Here is a 16,164-nt window from a genome sequence, read left to right as displayed (position 1 = left end):
TGTCTGTTGATCCAGATTCCAGTGTCAGCAGTCTCCTCTGTCTCCCTTAAACATTCCCCCTCCCACAAACCTATATCCTCTGGTGTTTGACATTTCTACCCTGGGGAAAAGATTCTGACTATCTACCCGATCTATGCCTCTCATAATTTTATAAACCTCTATCAGGTCTCCCCTCAGCCTCCTCCGCTTCAGAGAAAACATAGAAACATAGAAAAACTACAGCACAATTCAGGCCCTTCGGCCTACAAAGCTGTGCCGAACATGTCCCTACCCTAGAAATTACTAGGCTTACCCATAGCCCTCTATTTTACTCAGCTCCATGTACCTATCTAACAGTCTCTTGAAAGACCCTATCATATCCGCCTCCACCACAGTTGCCGGCAGCCCATTCCATGCACTCACCGCTCTCTGAGTAAAAAACTTACCCCTGACATCTCCTCTGTACCTACTCCCCAGCACCTTAAACCTGTATCCTCTTGTGGCCACCAATTCAGCCCTGGGGAAAAGCCTCTGACTATTCACACAATCAATACCTCTCATCATCTTATACACGAAAGAACCCAAGTTTGTCCAACTTCTGCTTATAGCTGATGCCCTCTAATCCAGGCAACGTCCTGGTGAACCTCCCGTGGTCAGGGAGTGAGTGCAGGGGTTGAAGTCCGGCTGAGCTGGGTTACCCTGGCAGAGGCGTGTGCTGCATCCCCTGGGAGACGGCATGCCTTCACACCCAGGGTCACGCTTCAGTGATCCCCTGGTATTCTGCAGTTCAGGCCCAGGGTCCCAGCAGAATCAGGATCAGGTTTATTATTGCTGGCTTGCATGACATGAAGTGTGTTGTTTTGCAGTGGCAGAACAGTGCAGAGACACAAAATTACAAACCCTAGTGCAAAATAATGGAATATTTTTCCATTATTAAATAATGGAATAACGAGGTAGTGTTCATGGGTTCATGGACCGTTCAGAAATCTGAAGGTGGAAGGGAAGAACATAGAACACTACAGCACGGTACAGGCCCTTCAGCCCATAATGTTCTGCCAACATTTTAAGATCTATCTAACCCTTCCCTCCCACATAGCCCCCTATTTCTCTATCATTCATGTGTTTATCTAAGAGTCTCTTAAACGTCCCTAATGTATCTGCCCCCACAACCTCTGCCGGCAGTGCGTTCCACGCACCCACCACTCTCTGTGTAAAAAGCTTTCCCCTGATATCTCCTTATATCTTCCTTTAATCACCTTACAGTTATGCCCCCTCGTGTTAGCCATTGTTGCCCTGGGAAAAAGTCTCTGACTGTCCACTCGATCTATGCCTCATCATCTTGTACACCTCTATCAAATCACCTCTCATCCTCCTCCTCTCCAAAGAGAAAAGCCCTAGCTCACTCAATCTATCCTCATAAGACATGCTCTCCAATCCAGGCAGCATCCTGTAAATCTCCTCTGCACCCTCTCTAAAGCTTCCACATCCTTCCTATAATGAGGCGACCAGAACTGAACACAATACTCCAAGTGTGGTCTAACCAGAGTTCTATAGAGCTGCAACATCACCTCGCGGCTCTCGAACTCAATACCCCGACTAATGAAGGCCAACACGCCATACACCTTCTTAAAAACCCTGTCAACTTGTCAGCCCAGTAGTGTAGCGGTTAGCGTAACGCTATTACAGCACCAGCGACCTGGGTTCAATTCCGGCCGCTGTCTGTAAGGAGTTTGTACGTTGTCCCCGTATCTGCGTGGGTTTCCTCCGGGTGCTCTGGTTTCCTCCCGCATTCCAAAGACGTACAGGTTAGGAGCTGTGGGCACGCTATGTTGGTGCCAGAAGAGTGACAACACTTGCGGGCTGCCCCCAGCACATTCTCAGTATAGCAAGAAGATGCATTTCACTGTGTGTTTCGATGTACATGTCACTAATAAATAAATATCATCTTAACCTGCGTGGCAACTTTGAGGGATCTATGGACTTGGACCGCAAGATCCCTCTGTTCCTCCACACTGCTAAGAATCCAGCCATTAATGTATTCTGCCTTCAAATTCAACCTTCCAAAGTTTATCACTTCACACTTCTCCGGATTGAACTCCATCTGCCACTTCTCAGCCCAGCTCTGCATCCCATCAATGTCCCGTGGTAACCCTCGACAACCTTCTGCACTATCCACAACACCACCAACCTTGGTGTCATCTGCAAACTTACTAACCCACCCTTCCACTTCCTCATCCAAGTCATTTATAAAAATCACAAAGAGCAGGGGTCCCAGAACAGATCCCTGCGGAACACCACTGGTCTCCGACTTCCAGGCAGAATACGCTCCATCTACCACCACCCTCTGTCTTCTATGAGCGAGCCAATTCTGAATCCACACAGCCAAGTTTCCCCGGATCCCATGCCTCCCAACCTTCTGAATGAGCCTATCATGGGGAACCTTATCAAAAGCCTTACTAAAATCCATGTACACCACATCCACTGCTCTACCTTCATCAATGTGCTTTGTCACATCCTCAAAGAATTCAATCAGGCTCGTGAGGCACGGCCTGCCCCTCACAAAGCCATGCTGACTGTCCCTAATCAGCCGATGCTTCTCCAAATGCCCATAAATCCCGTCTCTAAGAATCTTCTCCAGTAATTTGCCCACCACTGAAGTAAGACTCACGGGTCTATAATTCCCAGGGTTATCCCTACTCCCTTTCTTGAACAATGGAATAAAATTTGTCACCCTCCAATCATCTGGCACTACTCCTGTGGCCAGTAAGGATGCAAGGATCATTGCCAAGGGCTCAGAAATCTCTTCCCTCACTTTCCGTAGTATCCTGGGATATATCCCGTCCAGCCCTGGGGACTTATCTATCCTAATGTTTTTCAGAAGTTACAGCACATCCTCCTTCTCACCATGAAATGTTCTAGTTTATCAGCCTGTTTTATGCTGTGCTCACAAATCTCAAGATCTCTCGCTCATAGGTGAATACTGAAGCAAAGTATTCATGAAAGACCTCCCCTACCTCCTCCGACTCCAGGCACATGTTTCCTCATCTATACCTAATCAGTCCTATCCTAACTCTAGTCATCCTCCTATTCTTCACACGTATAGAACACCTTTGGGTTTTCCTTAATCCAACTTGCCAAGGCCTTCTCATGCCCCCTTCTAGCTCTCCTAAGTCCATTCTTAAGCTCCTTCCTGGCTACCTTGTAACTCTATAGAGCCCTGTCTGAACTATGCTTTCTAAACCTTATGTAAGCTTCTTTCTTCCTCTTCACTAGATATTCCACATCTCTTGACAACCATGGTTCCTTCAGCCTACCATCCTTTTCCTGCCTCAATGGGACAAACCTATCCAGAACCCCATGCAAGTGATCTCTAAACAACCTCCACATTTCCATTGTGCATTTCCCTCAGTACATCTGTTCCCAATTTACTCTCCCAAGTTCCTGCCCAATAGCATCATAATTCCCCCTTCCCAAGTTAAATACTTTCCCATATCGTCTGCTCCTATCCATCTCCAAGGCTATGGTAAAGGTCAAGGAATTATGGTCACTGTCTCCAAAATGCTCACCCACCGAGAGATCTGAAACCTGATCAGGTTCATTACCTAATACCAGGTCCAGTATGGCCTCTCCTCTAGTCAGCCTGTCTACATATTGTTTCACCCACACTGACTCAGTAGACAATCCCTCCAGGATGTCTTCCCTGATCCTGAAAGGTTGAGTGTGGAGCTTCAGGCTCCTGTACCTCCTCCCCGATGGTAGTAACGAGAAGAGGGCACGTCCCGGATGGTGAGGGCCCTTAATGATGGATGCCGCCTTCTTTAGGCACCGCCTCTTGGAGATGTCCTTGATGGTGGGGAGGGTCGTGCCTGTGATGGAGCTGGCTGAGTCTACGACCCTCTGCAGCCTCTTGCGATCCTGTGCATTGGAGCCTCCGTACCAGGCAGTGATGCAACCAATCGAGAGAAATTTGTTTACAACGGGCACCCCCAGTCACTCCCCACACATGCTGACATGTCCCTCACCCCCTTCCCCACTTTGCCCAGAGCTCTCCCAAGCACCCTGCTTTCCTGGACACTCCCCAGAGACCAAGCGCTGTTAAACAATCCGGCTGGATTGGGCTTCGATCCGTGCTCTCACCCGGCAGATCGGATCAGGGCCACGTCTGGATGGGACAGCTTTCCTGGGATTGGCAGGCTGTTCCTGGATTAGTCCCAGCCATCTGGAGTGGCCGGAGGGGGTCACAGAGAGAGGGAAGGGTGCATTATGTGGGCATGTTTAGGGGTGTGAAGGGGGGGGCAAGATGCTCACTACCATCCCCCTCCCCCTCCCCCTCCCCCAGTGAAAAGGGGAGTGGGGTGCAAACAGCCCCAGTCCAAACATCGGCTGAGTTTGAGAGCCCCACATCTGTTAAGTCACTGATCTGTATCTGGATCCAACATCCCGCCCTATTACAACAGATCATCGGTGGGGCAGGGCCCCCCACATTTCTGAGACACCCCCCCCCATTTTCTGAGACACCCCCCCCATTTCTGAGACCCCCCCATTTCTGAGACACCCCCCGATTTCTGAGACCCCCCCCATTTTCTGAGACACCCCCCCATTTCTGAGACCCCCCCCATTTCTGAGACCCCCCCCATTTCTGAGACCTCCATTTCTGAGACCCCCCTCAAATTTCTGAGGCCGCCACACTTCTGAGACCCCCCCAATGTTTTGACGCCACTGAGCTGAGAGTTGGACCCTGATCCCAGGGGTTCCGGTTCGGCCGTAACACTGCCTCCCCTTGACACCCAGAGTAGGAGGAAGGTGTCAGAGGAAGCAGCCAGCCTCAGCACAGGGGGTCTCCAGCAGAGGGTGAGGGCGGTTGTCTGGTGGGAGTGGGGGCAAGGACACGGCAGCTCCCTCAACCTTCTCTGCCCTTTAGGCTGGAACAATGCGGACCTCCCCGGCCAGATTACGATCAAAGTTTACAGTATCTGCTTGAGTGCTTACAGTAAACAGGCTGACCCAGTTGGGGCAGCCACGCAGGCACAGTGCAGAGGGCAGAGCCGCTGCAGGGAGCAGCAGTCACGCAGCTTTGACTGTCGAGGGGCTCTCTCTGTGGGGCAGGGGCATGTCCACCATGGTGGAGGTCAGGGCGAGCAAGAGGCAGGAGGAACGGGCCGGAGCCCGGGAGCACGTGTGTGCGGTCACCAGGGACTACATCGCCCAGCCTCGCCTCAGTAAGTATCTGGGCAACAAGCAGCACCAGTGGCTGGGCACAGACGGGGTGCAGAGAGAGAGGGGGAGAGAGAGAGAGAGAGACTCCAACACCAGGGCACCGGGTGGGTTACAGCATCGGGGGGGAGTAATTGGGTTACAGGGAGAGGGTGTTACAGGGTTGGGGGGGGAAGGGGAGAGGGTGCTACAGGGTCGGGGAGAGGGGAGAGGGTGTTACAAGGTCAGGGGAGAGGGGAGGGTTTATTACAGGGTCAGGGGGAGAGGGGAGAGGATGTGTCAGGGTGACAGGGAGAGGGGAGAGGATGTTACAGGGTCGGGGAGAGGGCAGAGGGTGTTACAGGGTCGGTGGGAGGGGAGAGGGTGTTTCAGGGTCGGGGGAGAGGGCAGAGGGTGTTACAGGGTCAGAGGGAAGGGAGAGGGTGTTACAGGGTCGGGGAGAGGGGAGAGGGTGTTACAGGGTCAGTGGGAGGGGAGAGGGTGTTACAGGGTCGGTGGGAGGGGAGAGGGTGTTACAGGGTCGGGGAGAGGGGAGAGGGTGTGACAGGGTCAGAGGGAAGGGAGAGGGTGTTACAGGGTCGGGGAGAGGGCAGAGGGTGTTACAGGGTGACGGGGAATGACGGGAGTGTGTTGTGCGGTGAATGGGGAGCGTGTACATTGGTAATCCCTGGTCAATGTTTATCTGATAAAACCCCTCCTGTGGGTGGAGTCCACATCACTCAAAGGAAGGTGGTTTTGGTGGTTGGAGGTCAAACGTACCCGTCCCAGGACATCACCGCATGAGTTCCTCAGGGCAGTGTCCTGGGACCAGCTGCCTTCTTCAGTGACCTTCCTTCCATGATGAAGTCAGGTGGGGATGTTTGGCGATGATTGCACAGCGTTGAGTTCCGTCGACAACCTCCCAGTGAATGAAGCTTCCCATGTCTGCGTGCGGCAAGACCCAGACATTTGGGATGCCTGTTGTGTCTCAGGAACATCCATGCAACACAATAGCTGGTGCTGACGACCTGCAACACCAACCCTTGACCTTCAAGGGTGTCGCCATCGGTGATTCCACACCACAACATCCTGTATGTCGGGGTGGGGGGGGGGGGTCCCTCACCAGGAACCCCACCTGACCAGCCATGTAAACACTGTGGCTGCAACAGTGCAGAGGCTGGGGATCCTGTGGTTCGTGACTCACCTCCTGACACCTCATGGCCTCTCCACCATCTGCAAGGCACAGCTCAGGAGTGTGACAGGATGAAAATAAAGGAACTGTAAGTGCTGGAAATGTGTAAAACAGAACTTGCTTTCAACACTCAGCAGGTTAGGCGTCATCTGTGGAGAAGAAGTGACCTCAATGAAACATAGAACATAGAAAAACTACAGCACAATTCAGGCCCTTCGGCCCACAAAGCTGTGCTGAACATGTCCCTACCCTAGAAATTACTAGGCTTACCCATAGCCCTCTATTTTTCTCAGCTCCATGTACCTATCCAAAAGTCTCTTAAAAGACCCTGTCGTATCCGCCTCCACCACCGTTGCCAGTAGCCCATTCCACACTCTCACCACTCTCTGAGTAAAAAACTTACCCCTGACATCTCTGTACCTACTTCCCAGCACCTTAAACCTGTGTCCTCCTGTGGCCACCAATTCAGCCCTGGGGAAAAGCCTCTGACTATCTACCCGATCAATACCTCTCATCATCTTATACACCTCTATCAGGTCCCCCCCTCATCCTCTGTCGCTCCAAGGAGAAAAGGCCGAGTTCCCTCAACCTGTTTTCATAAGGCATGCTCCCCAATCCAGGCAGCATCCTTGTAAATCTCCCCTGCACCTTTTCTATGGCTTCCTGTAGTGAGGCGACCAGAACTGAGCACAGTACTCCAAGTGGGGTCTGACTAGGATCCCATAAAGCTGCAACAATGGTTCAGGTCAAAGTTCTTTCAGCCCTCCAGTTCTCCAGCACATCTCTAACAACTTGCAAGGAGCTCGACGCCGTCCAGAACAAAGCAGTCGTTCGATTGGTACCCCACCCACCCCCCTGAACACTTCCTCCCTCCACCACCGGCGCCCAGTGCCTGCTGTGTGCACCGTCCACAGTCACTCACCCAGGTCACTCTGTCAGCACCTCCCAAACCCCCACCTCTCCCACCAAGAAGGACAAATGTAGCAGGCAGAGGGGATCACCACCACCTGCAGGTTCCCCTCCAGGTCCCATACCATCCCGACTTGGGAAAATCTCGCCGTTCCTTCATCGTCCCTGGATCTAACTCCTGGAACTCCATCCCCAATCACCATGGGAGCACCTTCACCAGAGGGACTGCAGTGGTTCCAGAATGCAGCCCAAAGGGGCAGTTGGGGATGGCCAATAAATGCAGGCCTTACCGGTGACATTCAGATCCTGAGAATGAATGTGAAATACAGACACTCACAGCTCATTCCCAGTCCAGCTGAGTGGGAGTTAGATCAGAGCAGAATTTCGCCCCATGGAACCAGGAGCCAGGTATACAAAGTTATGAGGGGCAATGATATGGTAAATGTCCCCCCTAGCCGAGATGTCTAAGGCCACAGGGTAGAGGTTTACAGGGGATATATTAGTATTAGTATTGGTTTATTATTGTCACTTGTACCGAGGTACAGTGCAAAGCTTGCCTTGCAAACCGATCATACAGGTCAATTCATTACACAGTGCAGTTACACTGAGTTAGTACTAAGAGCATTGATGTAGTACAGGTAAAAACAGTAACAGTACAGACTTGGGTGGCATGGTAGTGTAGTGGTCAGTGCAATGCTGTTACAGTGCCAGTGATCGGGGTTCGATTCCCATCACTGTCTGTAAGGAGTTTGTACGTTCTCCCGTGTCTGCTTGGGTTTCCTCCGGGTGCCCTGGTTTCCTCCCACATTCCAAAAACATACGGGTAGGTTAATTTGGGTTTAAAATGGGTGGCGCGGACTCGTTGGGCCGGAAGGGCCTGTTACCACGCTGTAAATAAATTTTTTTTTTAAAAATTTAAAAAATTTAAAGTGTGACAGCTACAGAGAAAGTGCAGTGCAATAAGGTGCAAGGTCACAACAAGGTAGATCGTGAGGTCAGAGTCCATCTCATTGTATAAGGGAACCGTTCAATAGTCTTATCACAGTGGGGTAGAAGCTGTCCTTAAGTCTGGTGGTTGGAACGCACTGCCTAAGGGAGTGTGGGAGGCAGAAAGTCAGACAACATTGAAGAAGTATCTGGACGAGCACTTGAGTCGCCGAGGCAGAGAGAGCTACGAACCAAGTGCTGATAAATGGGATTAGTGGTTGATGGTCAGCATAGACATGTTGGGCCAAAGGGCCTGTTTCTGCACTGTGTGACCCTCTAATGACTCAATGAACTGCTTCCATCCATTTTCTCAACTACACCACCCCCCCCCCACAACACAGTGTGGGGCTGAGATAGTGGGGAGTAAATGGTGGTGGGGTGAGGGGTTAGGGGTATGAGATGGTGAGGGGCCATGAGATTGAAGCACAGTGGGATACAGGGGTGTAGGACGAGGGGCTGTGGGATGAGGAGGTGAGGGGACGTGATGGTGTGGAGGTGATGTGTGAGGGAATGGGGAGCTGTGGGGTGGGGGTGCATCAGTGAGAGCTGAGACTGGGCTGGGGTTGAGGTGGTGTGTGTAGAGGAGGGGTGGGAGGGGCTGTAGGGTAGCTACGGAGAGCACCAACGGTGCAGCGAACAATGTCATCCACTGGCATGTGCCCCCCTTTGGTCTCACCCCTCTGAACCACATTTCCCTTCCCCCAGCACACAGCACGGGGGTTAAACTTCAGTTCAGGAAGTTATCAAGAATTCAGCAGAGCTCCAAAATCACAGAACCTTCCCACTCACTCCCACTGTCCACACTCCCAATGGACCCCACCCCTTCCCACTCACTCCCACTGTCCACACTCCCAATGGACCCCACCCCTTCCCACTCACTCCCACTGTACACACTCCCAATGGACCCCACCCCTTCCCACTCACTCCCACTGTACACACTCCCAATGGACCCCACCCCTTCCCACTCACTCCCACTGTACACACTCCCAATGGACCCCACCCCTTCCCACTCACTCCCACTGTCCACACTCCCAATGGACCTCACCCCTTCCCATCCACTCCCACTGTCCACACTCCCAATGGACCCCACCCCTTCCCACTCACTCCCACTGTCCACACTCCCAATGGACCCCACCTCTTCCCACTCACTCCCACTGTCCACACTCCCAATGGACCTCACCCCTTCCCACTCACTCCCAGTCCACACTCCCAATGGACCCCACCCCTTCCCACTCACTCCCACTGTCCACACTCCCAATGGACCCCACCCCTTCCCACTCACTCCCACTGTCCACACTCCCAATGGACCCCACCCCTTCCCACTCACTCCCACTGTCCACACTCCCAATGGACCCCACCCCTTCCCACTCACTCCCACTGTACACACTCCCAATGGACCCCACCCCTTCCCACTCACTCCCACTGTATGCACTCCCAATGGGACCCCACCCCTTCCCACTCACTCCCACTGTACACACTCCCAATGGACCCCACCCCTTCCCACTCACTCCCACTGTACACACTCCCAATGGACCCCACCCCTTCCCACTCACTCCCACTGTCCACACTCCCAATGGACCCCACCCCTTCCCACTCACTCCCACTGTACGCACTCCCAATGGACCCCACCCCTTCCCATCCACTCCCACTATCCACACTCCCGATGGACCCCACCCCTTCCCACTCACTCCCACTGTACGCACTCCCAATGGATCCCACCCCTTCCCACTCACTCCCACTGTACACACTCCCAATGGACCCCACCCCATCCACTCCCACTGTCCACACTCCCAATGGACCCCACCCCTTCCCACTCACTCCCACTGTACGCACTCCCAATGGGACCCCACCCCTTCCCACTCACTCCCACTGTCCACACTCCCAATGGACCCCACCCCTTCCCACTCACTCCCACTGTCCACACTCCCAATTGACCCCACCTCTTCCCATTCAATTGTCTGTAGGATTGTGTACAGTGGGAGAGGAAAGGGGGTGGGTCCAGGTACAGGTAATTGGGAAAGGAATTGGCATGTGGGCTTTTATTGCAAAATTAATGGACAAAAGTAGCGAGATCTTGCTCCAAAAGGGCAGGTGTTGGGGAGACCACATCTGGAGGATGGTGTACAGTTGTGGTCTTGTTGGAGGCAGGATACACTTGTGTCGGATGGAGCTTAGAGAAGGTTTTCCAGGTTGAGTCATGGAAGGAAGTGGTTGTCTTGGCAAATCCAATTAGGTGATCATTGAGATGTCAGAAAGTGGGGACTAAGCTTAATTAAATCATTTATCTCTGATGGGCCCAGTCGGATGAATTCGCAGATCAGTGGAGAGGCTCAGTGCCCCCAAGGAACAGACTGAGACCCACAGACTCTGAGGTGGATACTGGAGAGGATGTGGTGTGAATTAAAGAATCTGAGGACAACCAGACTGGAAGGTCTGAGGCTTTAAACAAGTGGGAGCGGGGAAAGTATACAGGGCTAGGATGGTAGTGACTGTGTGCTACAGCCTAGTCTTCTCCAGCGCCTCTGAAATCTGTGACCCCTGACAGCAAGAAGGACGAGGGCAGTAGGTTCAGGGGAACACCACCACCTGTAGGTTTCCCTTCGTCCCACGCCATCCTGTCTTGGAGATATATTGCCGGTCCTTCAACAGTGTGTCTGAATCCTGGAATCCTCCCTCCCAGCTCCCACCTCCCACCCTCCAGAAGGTCTGCAGCGGTTCAAGAAGGCAGCTCACCCCCACCTTCTCAAGGGGCAGTTAGGGATAGGTGATAAATGCTGGCCTTGCCACTGATGCTCAGATCCTGGGAAAAAGAACGGGTGGAAAAGGTACCAAAGGCCGACGGATTTAAAGTCATTAAACTCCCGAAATGAAGGCCGCAAAATGGACTGAACTCCACATTAAAACAAAGGCTGAACCCCAACAGAAAACAATCCCCCCAAATAAATGAAAGTCCAAACAGACTAAACCCACAAATAAACAGAACCTCAAAAGAGCTTCAACGTCAAAATCCTCAAATCAAGCTGAATCCCAAACTCCAAAATGAATCACATCCCGAAGTCCAAAATAAATCAAATCCAAGCATGAACCAAACTCCAAAGTAAACTGAACACTAAATTACCCACAAAATTAACCAAATAAACTGATCCCAAAATAAACTGAGGCTCTACCCACAGCCCAGTTATTTTTTGCTGTTCTCCTTCACCTCCCGCAGTTGTGTGTTACAAGCCTTCACCAGCCTGTCAGTCAGAGCAAAGTCGAGTTCATTGTCATCTGCACAAGTCCATGTGTGCACAGGTGCAATGAAAAACTTACCTGCAGCAGCATCACAGGCGCAGAGCATCAGATAAGCAGCATTCACAAGGAAATCATAAATTAAACATAAATTATACACAATTTTTACAAGAAAGAACACAATTAGAACAAAAAAATTCATCTTAGTGCAAAGTGGTCAAAGTTTTCACAGTAGAGACACCAGCGATTGCAGAGGCCGGAATCTGGAGCAACACACAATCTGCTGGAGGAACTCAGCGGGTCGAGCAGCATCTGTGGGGGGAAAAGAATTGTCGACATTTCAGGTCGAAACCCTGCATCAGGAGAAAGTGGTCCCAGTGTTGCTATACTGGGGTAGTGACTAGGGTTGTGCCGGGTGGTTCAAGAACCGAATGTTTGAAGGGAAGTAGCTGTTCCTGAACCTGGTGGTGTGGGACTTCAGGCTTCTGTACCTCCTGCCCGATGGGAGCTGCGAGAAGATGGCACAGCCCGGATGGTGGGGATCTTTGACGATGGATGTTGCCTTCTTGAGGCAGTGCCTCCTGTAGCTTCTCCTGATGGTGGGGAGGGATGTACCCGGGACATATTGGCAGAGTCCACTACTCTCTGCAGCTTCTTACATTCCTGCGCATTCAAATTGCCACCATCGCAATAAACGTTCCCTCTGTTTCTCTCCCCACAGATGCTGCCTGACCTGCTGAGCAATTTCTGTATTTATTTCAGATTTCCAACATTTGAAGTTTTGCTTTTCAATTACTTCCCAAAACAAATCGATCCCCAAAAGAAATACTGCAAACTGAAGCAATTCCTGACCGCCAAAATAAACTGACCCTCTGAAATAAAATGCTCACCATAATAAAAGAGCCCAACAGAAACTGAGCACCATAAAACCAGGTCCCTAAATCATAGAAACTAAAAGAAATCAACCCCAGAGTGCTCTGAGCTCCTGAATTATCAGAATTATCAGTGGTGAAAAAGGCTTTTAGCTCGCTGGCTTTCATCAGTCAGGGCACTGAGTTGGGACATTATGTTGCAGTTGTACAAGTCATTGGTGAGGCCACACTTGGAGCACTGTGTACAGTTTGGTCACCCCGTTGTAGGAAAGACGTGATTAAACTGGAAAGATTGCAGAAAAGATTTACGAGGATGTTGCCAGGACTCAAGGGCCTGAGTTATAGGGAGAGGTTGGGCAGGCTGGGTCTTTATTCCTTGGAAAGTAGGAGAATGAGGGGTGACCTTTTTAGAAGTGTTTAAAATTATGAGAGGCATAGATAAGGTGGACGGTAACAGTCTTTTCCCCAGAGGAGGGGAATCCAAAACTAGGGGGCAGAGGTTCATGGTGAGAGGGGAAAGATTTAAAAGGGACCTGAGGGGCAACTTTTTCACACAGAGGGTGGTGCGTATATGGAACGAGCTGCCAGAGGGAGTGGGTGAGGCAGGTACAACAGGGTCATTTATGAAGCACTTGGACAGGTACATGGAGGGGAGGGGCTTAGAGGGATATGGGCCGAACGCAGAAAATTGGGACCAGCTGGGTGGGCACTGTGGTCGGCATGGACTGGTTGGGCTGAAGGGCCTGTATTCGTGCTGTATTGCTGTGTTGCTCTATGACTCTAAAACTCTAAGCCCAAATTAATTCCCCTTCAAATGAAAATAAACTGACAACCAAAATGAACAGAACCTCAGACTATTCTGGCTCCAAAATAAATTCTAAACCCCAAAATAAAGCAATCTAAAATACAGACCTTTAAAAATAAACCGGCCCGCCCCAAAATAACCAACCCCAGAATAAATCACTTTAAAACTTGGACCTTAAACCAGACCAAACATGCCAAGTTAAAAAAACTCCAAAGAAAACACTGCAAAATGAGCTGAGCCCCTAAGTAAACTTAACACTCCAATGTACTGAATCTCACCATCAATTGCCTCACGTAAGCCAAACACCGGTTTGAAAGAATACACCTAAATAAAGCAAACCTCAAATTAAAGCTCCACAAATAAACAGAAGTCAAAGTAAGTTCCAGCCAAGGTAAAACTTTCCAAAACACACAGATGAATCCCAAATTAAAGTGTACCCCCAAACAACATGAACCTTGAGACAAGCCATCCGAAAATAAACTGAACCGGAAAATAAGTTGATCCACAAAATAAACCTGAAAGTAAATGGCTCAAAATAAATGCAAGGTCCGGAGGATTAGCTCACATGAGATTCAGGCTGAGCTAACCAACTGGATACAAAATGGACTTGGTGGTAGGAGGCAGAGGGTGGTTATGGAGGGTTCTTTTTCGGATTGGAGGCCTGTGACCAGTGGTGTGCTGCAGGGATCAGTGCTGGGTCCACTTTTGTTTGTCATCTATATTTAACGATTTGGATGAGAATATTGGTGGCAGTTTGCAGAAGTTTGCAGATGACACCAGAATTGCTAGTGTGCTGGTCAGTCAAGAAGGTTGTCTAAGGATCTCGATCAACTGGGAAAGTGGACAAAGAAATGGCAGATGGAATTTAACTCTGACAAGTGCGAGGTGATGCACTTTGGGAAGTTAAACCAGGGCAGGACTTACACAGTAAATGGCGGGGCCCTGGGGAGTGTTGCAGAACAGAGAGACCTGTGGGTACAAGTCATGTTACAGCTGTAGAAGACGTCAGTGAGACCGCACTTGGAATCTGGTGTCGCCGTACCAGAGGAAGGATGTGATAAATCTAGAGATGGTGCCCAAAGATTCACAAAGATCAGTATAAGAAGCTGGGAGCATCGCACTGTGGGAGGGGCAGTACTGAGGGGGTGTCACACTATGGGAGGGGCAGCGCTGAGGGAACACAGTACAGAAAAGCTGGTGGAAGTAACTTCCCAAGAGGTGAAGCAGAGTGCTTGGGTGCCGTGAGCAGTGTCTTGGCCTCTCTTCAGTTTTAAATCAGCACAGTCAGATACCACAGAGGGCAGGTTCACGCCCAAGGTTTGCCGAGTGGGTGGGCTTGACAAGCCAGGCCTAAGTGCGGCCCTGTCGGGCTGTCTCACCCCCTACCCCTCACTCACAGCTCCTGCCGCAGCCTATCAGTGCTGGGCTGGGTCACTCACTGCGGTGGAACAGTGATCCAGCACTGTCTTCATTGTCCCTGGCCAGGTCTTGAAGATGTGTTGTTGGGAGTCAAAGGGCAGGGCTGGGCCTTGTAGCTTTCTGTCCTCTTTAATCTGAACCAACAGGCCCAGTTCCCCTCGCCTTGCACCTCGCCCCTCCCGACGAGAAGCTGCGGCCATTGTCCAATGTGTCAGTGGCCGGTTTTCCCGATTGGATCTGACCGTTGTGTCTGAAAGGCCCAGCGGGGGTCTCATACAATGCTACTAATTAGAAGCAGGCCCACGGGGGAGCCGGCTCACACCTGCCCCGTCACGTGACACGCCAGTGCTGGCCCGCGATCGTGTCCCGGTGTGAAGGATGGGGAAAGGTCAGGAGACAGGCCATTCGGCCAAACCAGTCTGTAGCAGCTCCACTCGAGGCTCCTCTCGCCGCTCCTCGCCTCTCACTGTGACCCCCTCTTCCCTTCTCTCTCTCTCTCTCTCTCTCCCCAGCCTCCCCTTAATGTCACCACAGTTTCCGCTCTCCCACTCCCTGTGGGAACTAGGGTCACTCCATCCGAAGTGTCGACCATCCCTCTGCCTCCACAGACACTGCCCCACCTGCCAAGTTCCTCCGGTTCCATCGTCCGCAGTCTCCGCATTCTCACCGGTCTCCAGAATCACAGGGTCACACAGCACGGAAACAGGCCCTTCGGCCCAGCTGGTCCAAGCCGACCAAGGTGCTCATCCAAGCTAGTCCCACTTGCCTGCGTTTGGCCCATAACCTTCTGAACCTTTCCTATCCAGGTACCTGTCCGAGTACCTTTTAAATGTTAGTGTACCTGCCTCAACTACTTCCTCTGGCAGCTCGTTCCATATACTGACCACCCTCTATGTGAAAAAGTTACTCCTCAAGTTCCTCTTAAATCTCTCCCCTCTCACCATAAACCTGTGCCCTCTAGTTCTTGATTCCCCAACCCTGGGAAAAAAACTGAGTGCATTCACCCTGTCTATGCCCCTCATGGTTTTATACGCCTCTATAAGATCACCTCTCAATCTTCTGCACTCCGAAGAATAAAGTCCTAGCCTGCCCATCCGTGTACATATTGTCTGCACTCTTTCCAGTTTAATAACATCTTTCCTGTAGCAGGGCCACCAAAACCATACACAATAGCCCAAGTGCGGCCTCACCAGTGTCCTGTACAACTGCACTATGCCCCACCTGACTTCCATACTCATGCCCTGACTGGTCAAGGCTCTCGTGCCCTTATTGTTCTGTGCCTCATCCAGTGAGAGCCAGCACTCCCTAACCACTTCACAGGAGGGGCTTTAGAGATGCAGCTCTTGCCCCTTGTTGCCCTAACACCATGCTCCCTTGTGATAGGGTCCACTGTGAGATTAGCACACAGGAATAAAGCCCCTGGAATTGCGGGTAAGGTTCTGATATTGAGAGAGAGACACCAGAGACTTCAGATGCTGGAATCTGGAGCAAAAGGCAAGCTGCCAGAGGAACACCTGATGCAGGGCTCTGACCCAAAACGTCGACAATTCCTTTCCCTCACGGATGCTGCTCGACCT

At 51.3% G+C, this 16,164-nt stretch overlaps 1 protein-coding gene across 1 annotated transcript in view; it reads left to right on the top strand.

Moving 5' to 3' along the window:
• The first annotated feature begins 4,794 nt into the window (after window positions 1-4,794).
• The window catches only part of LOC127583399 (V-type proton ATPase subunit B-like), a 50,762-nt gene continuing 39,392 nt past the window's right edge, over window positions 4,795-16,164 (top strand). The window contains exon 1 of the mRNA XM_052039350.1: window positions 4,795-5,198. Within this exon, the coding sequence (XP_051895310.1) occupies window positions 5,090-5,198 (109 nt within the window). The 5' untranslated portion in view covers window positions 4,795-5,089. The remainder of the gene's footprint in view (window positions 5,199-16,164) is intronic.

The sequence above is a fragment of the Pristis pectinata genome, chromosome 2 (assembly GCF_009764475.1).
Source record: "Pristis pectinata isolate sPriPec2 chromosome 2, sPriPec2.1.pri, whole genome shotgun sequence".
Taxonomy (NCBI): Eukaryota; Metazoa; Chordata; class Chondrichthyes; order Rhinopristiformes; family Pristidae; genus Pristis; species Pristis pectinata.
This window is presented reverse-complemented; position numbering and strand designations above follow the sequence as displayed.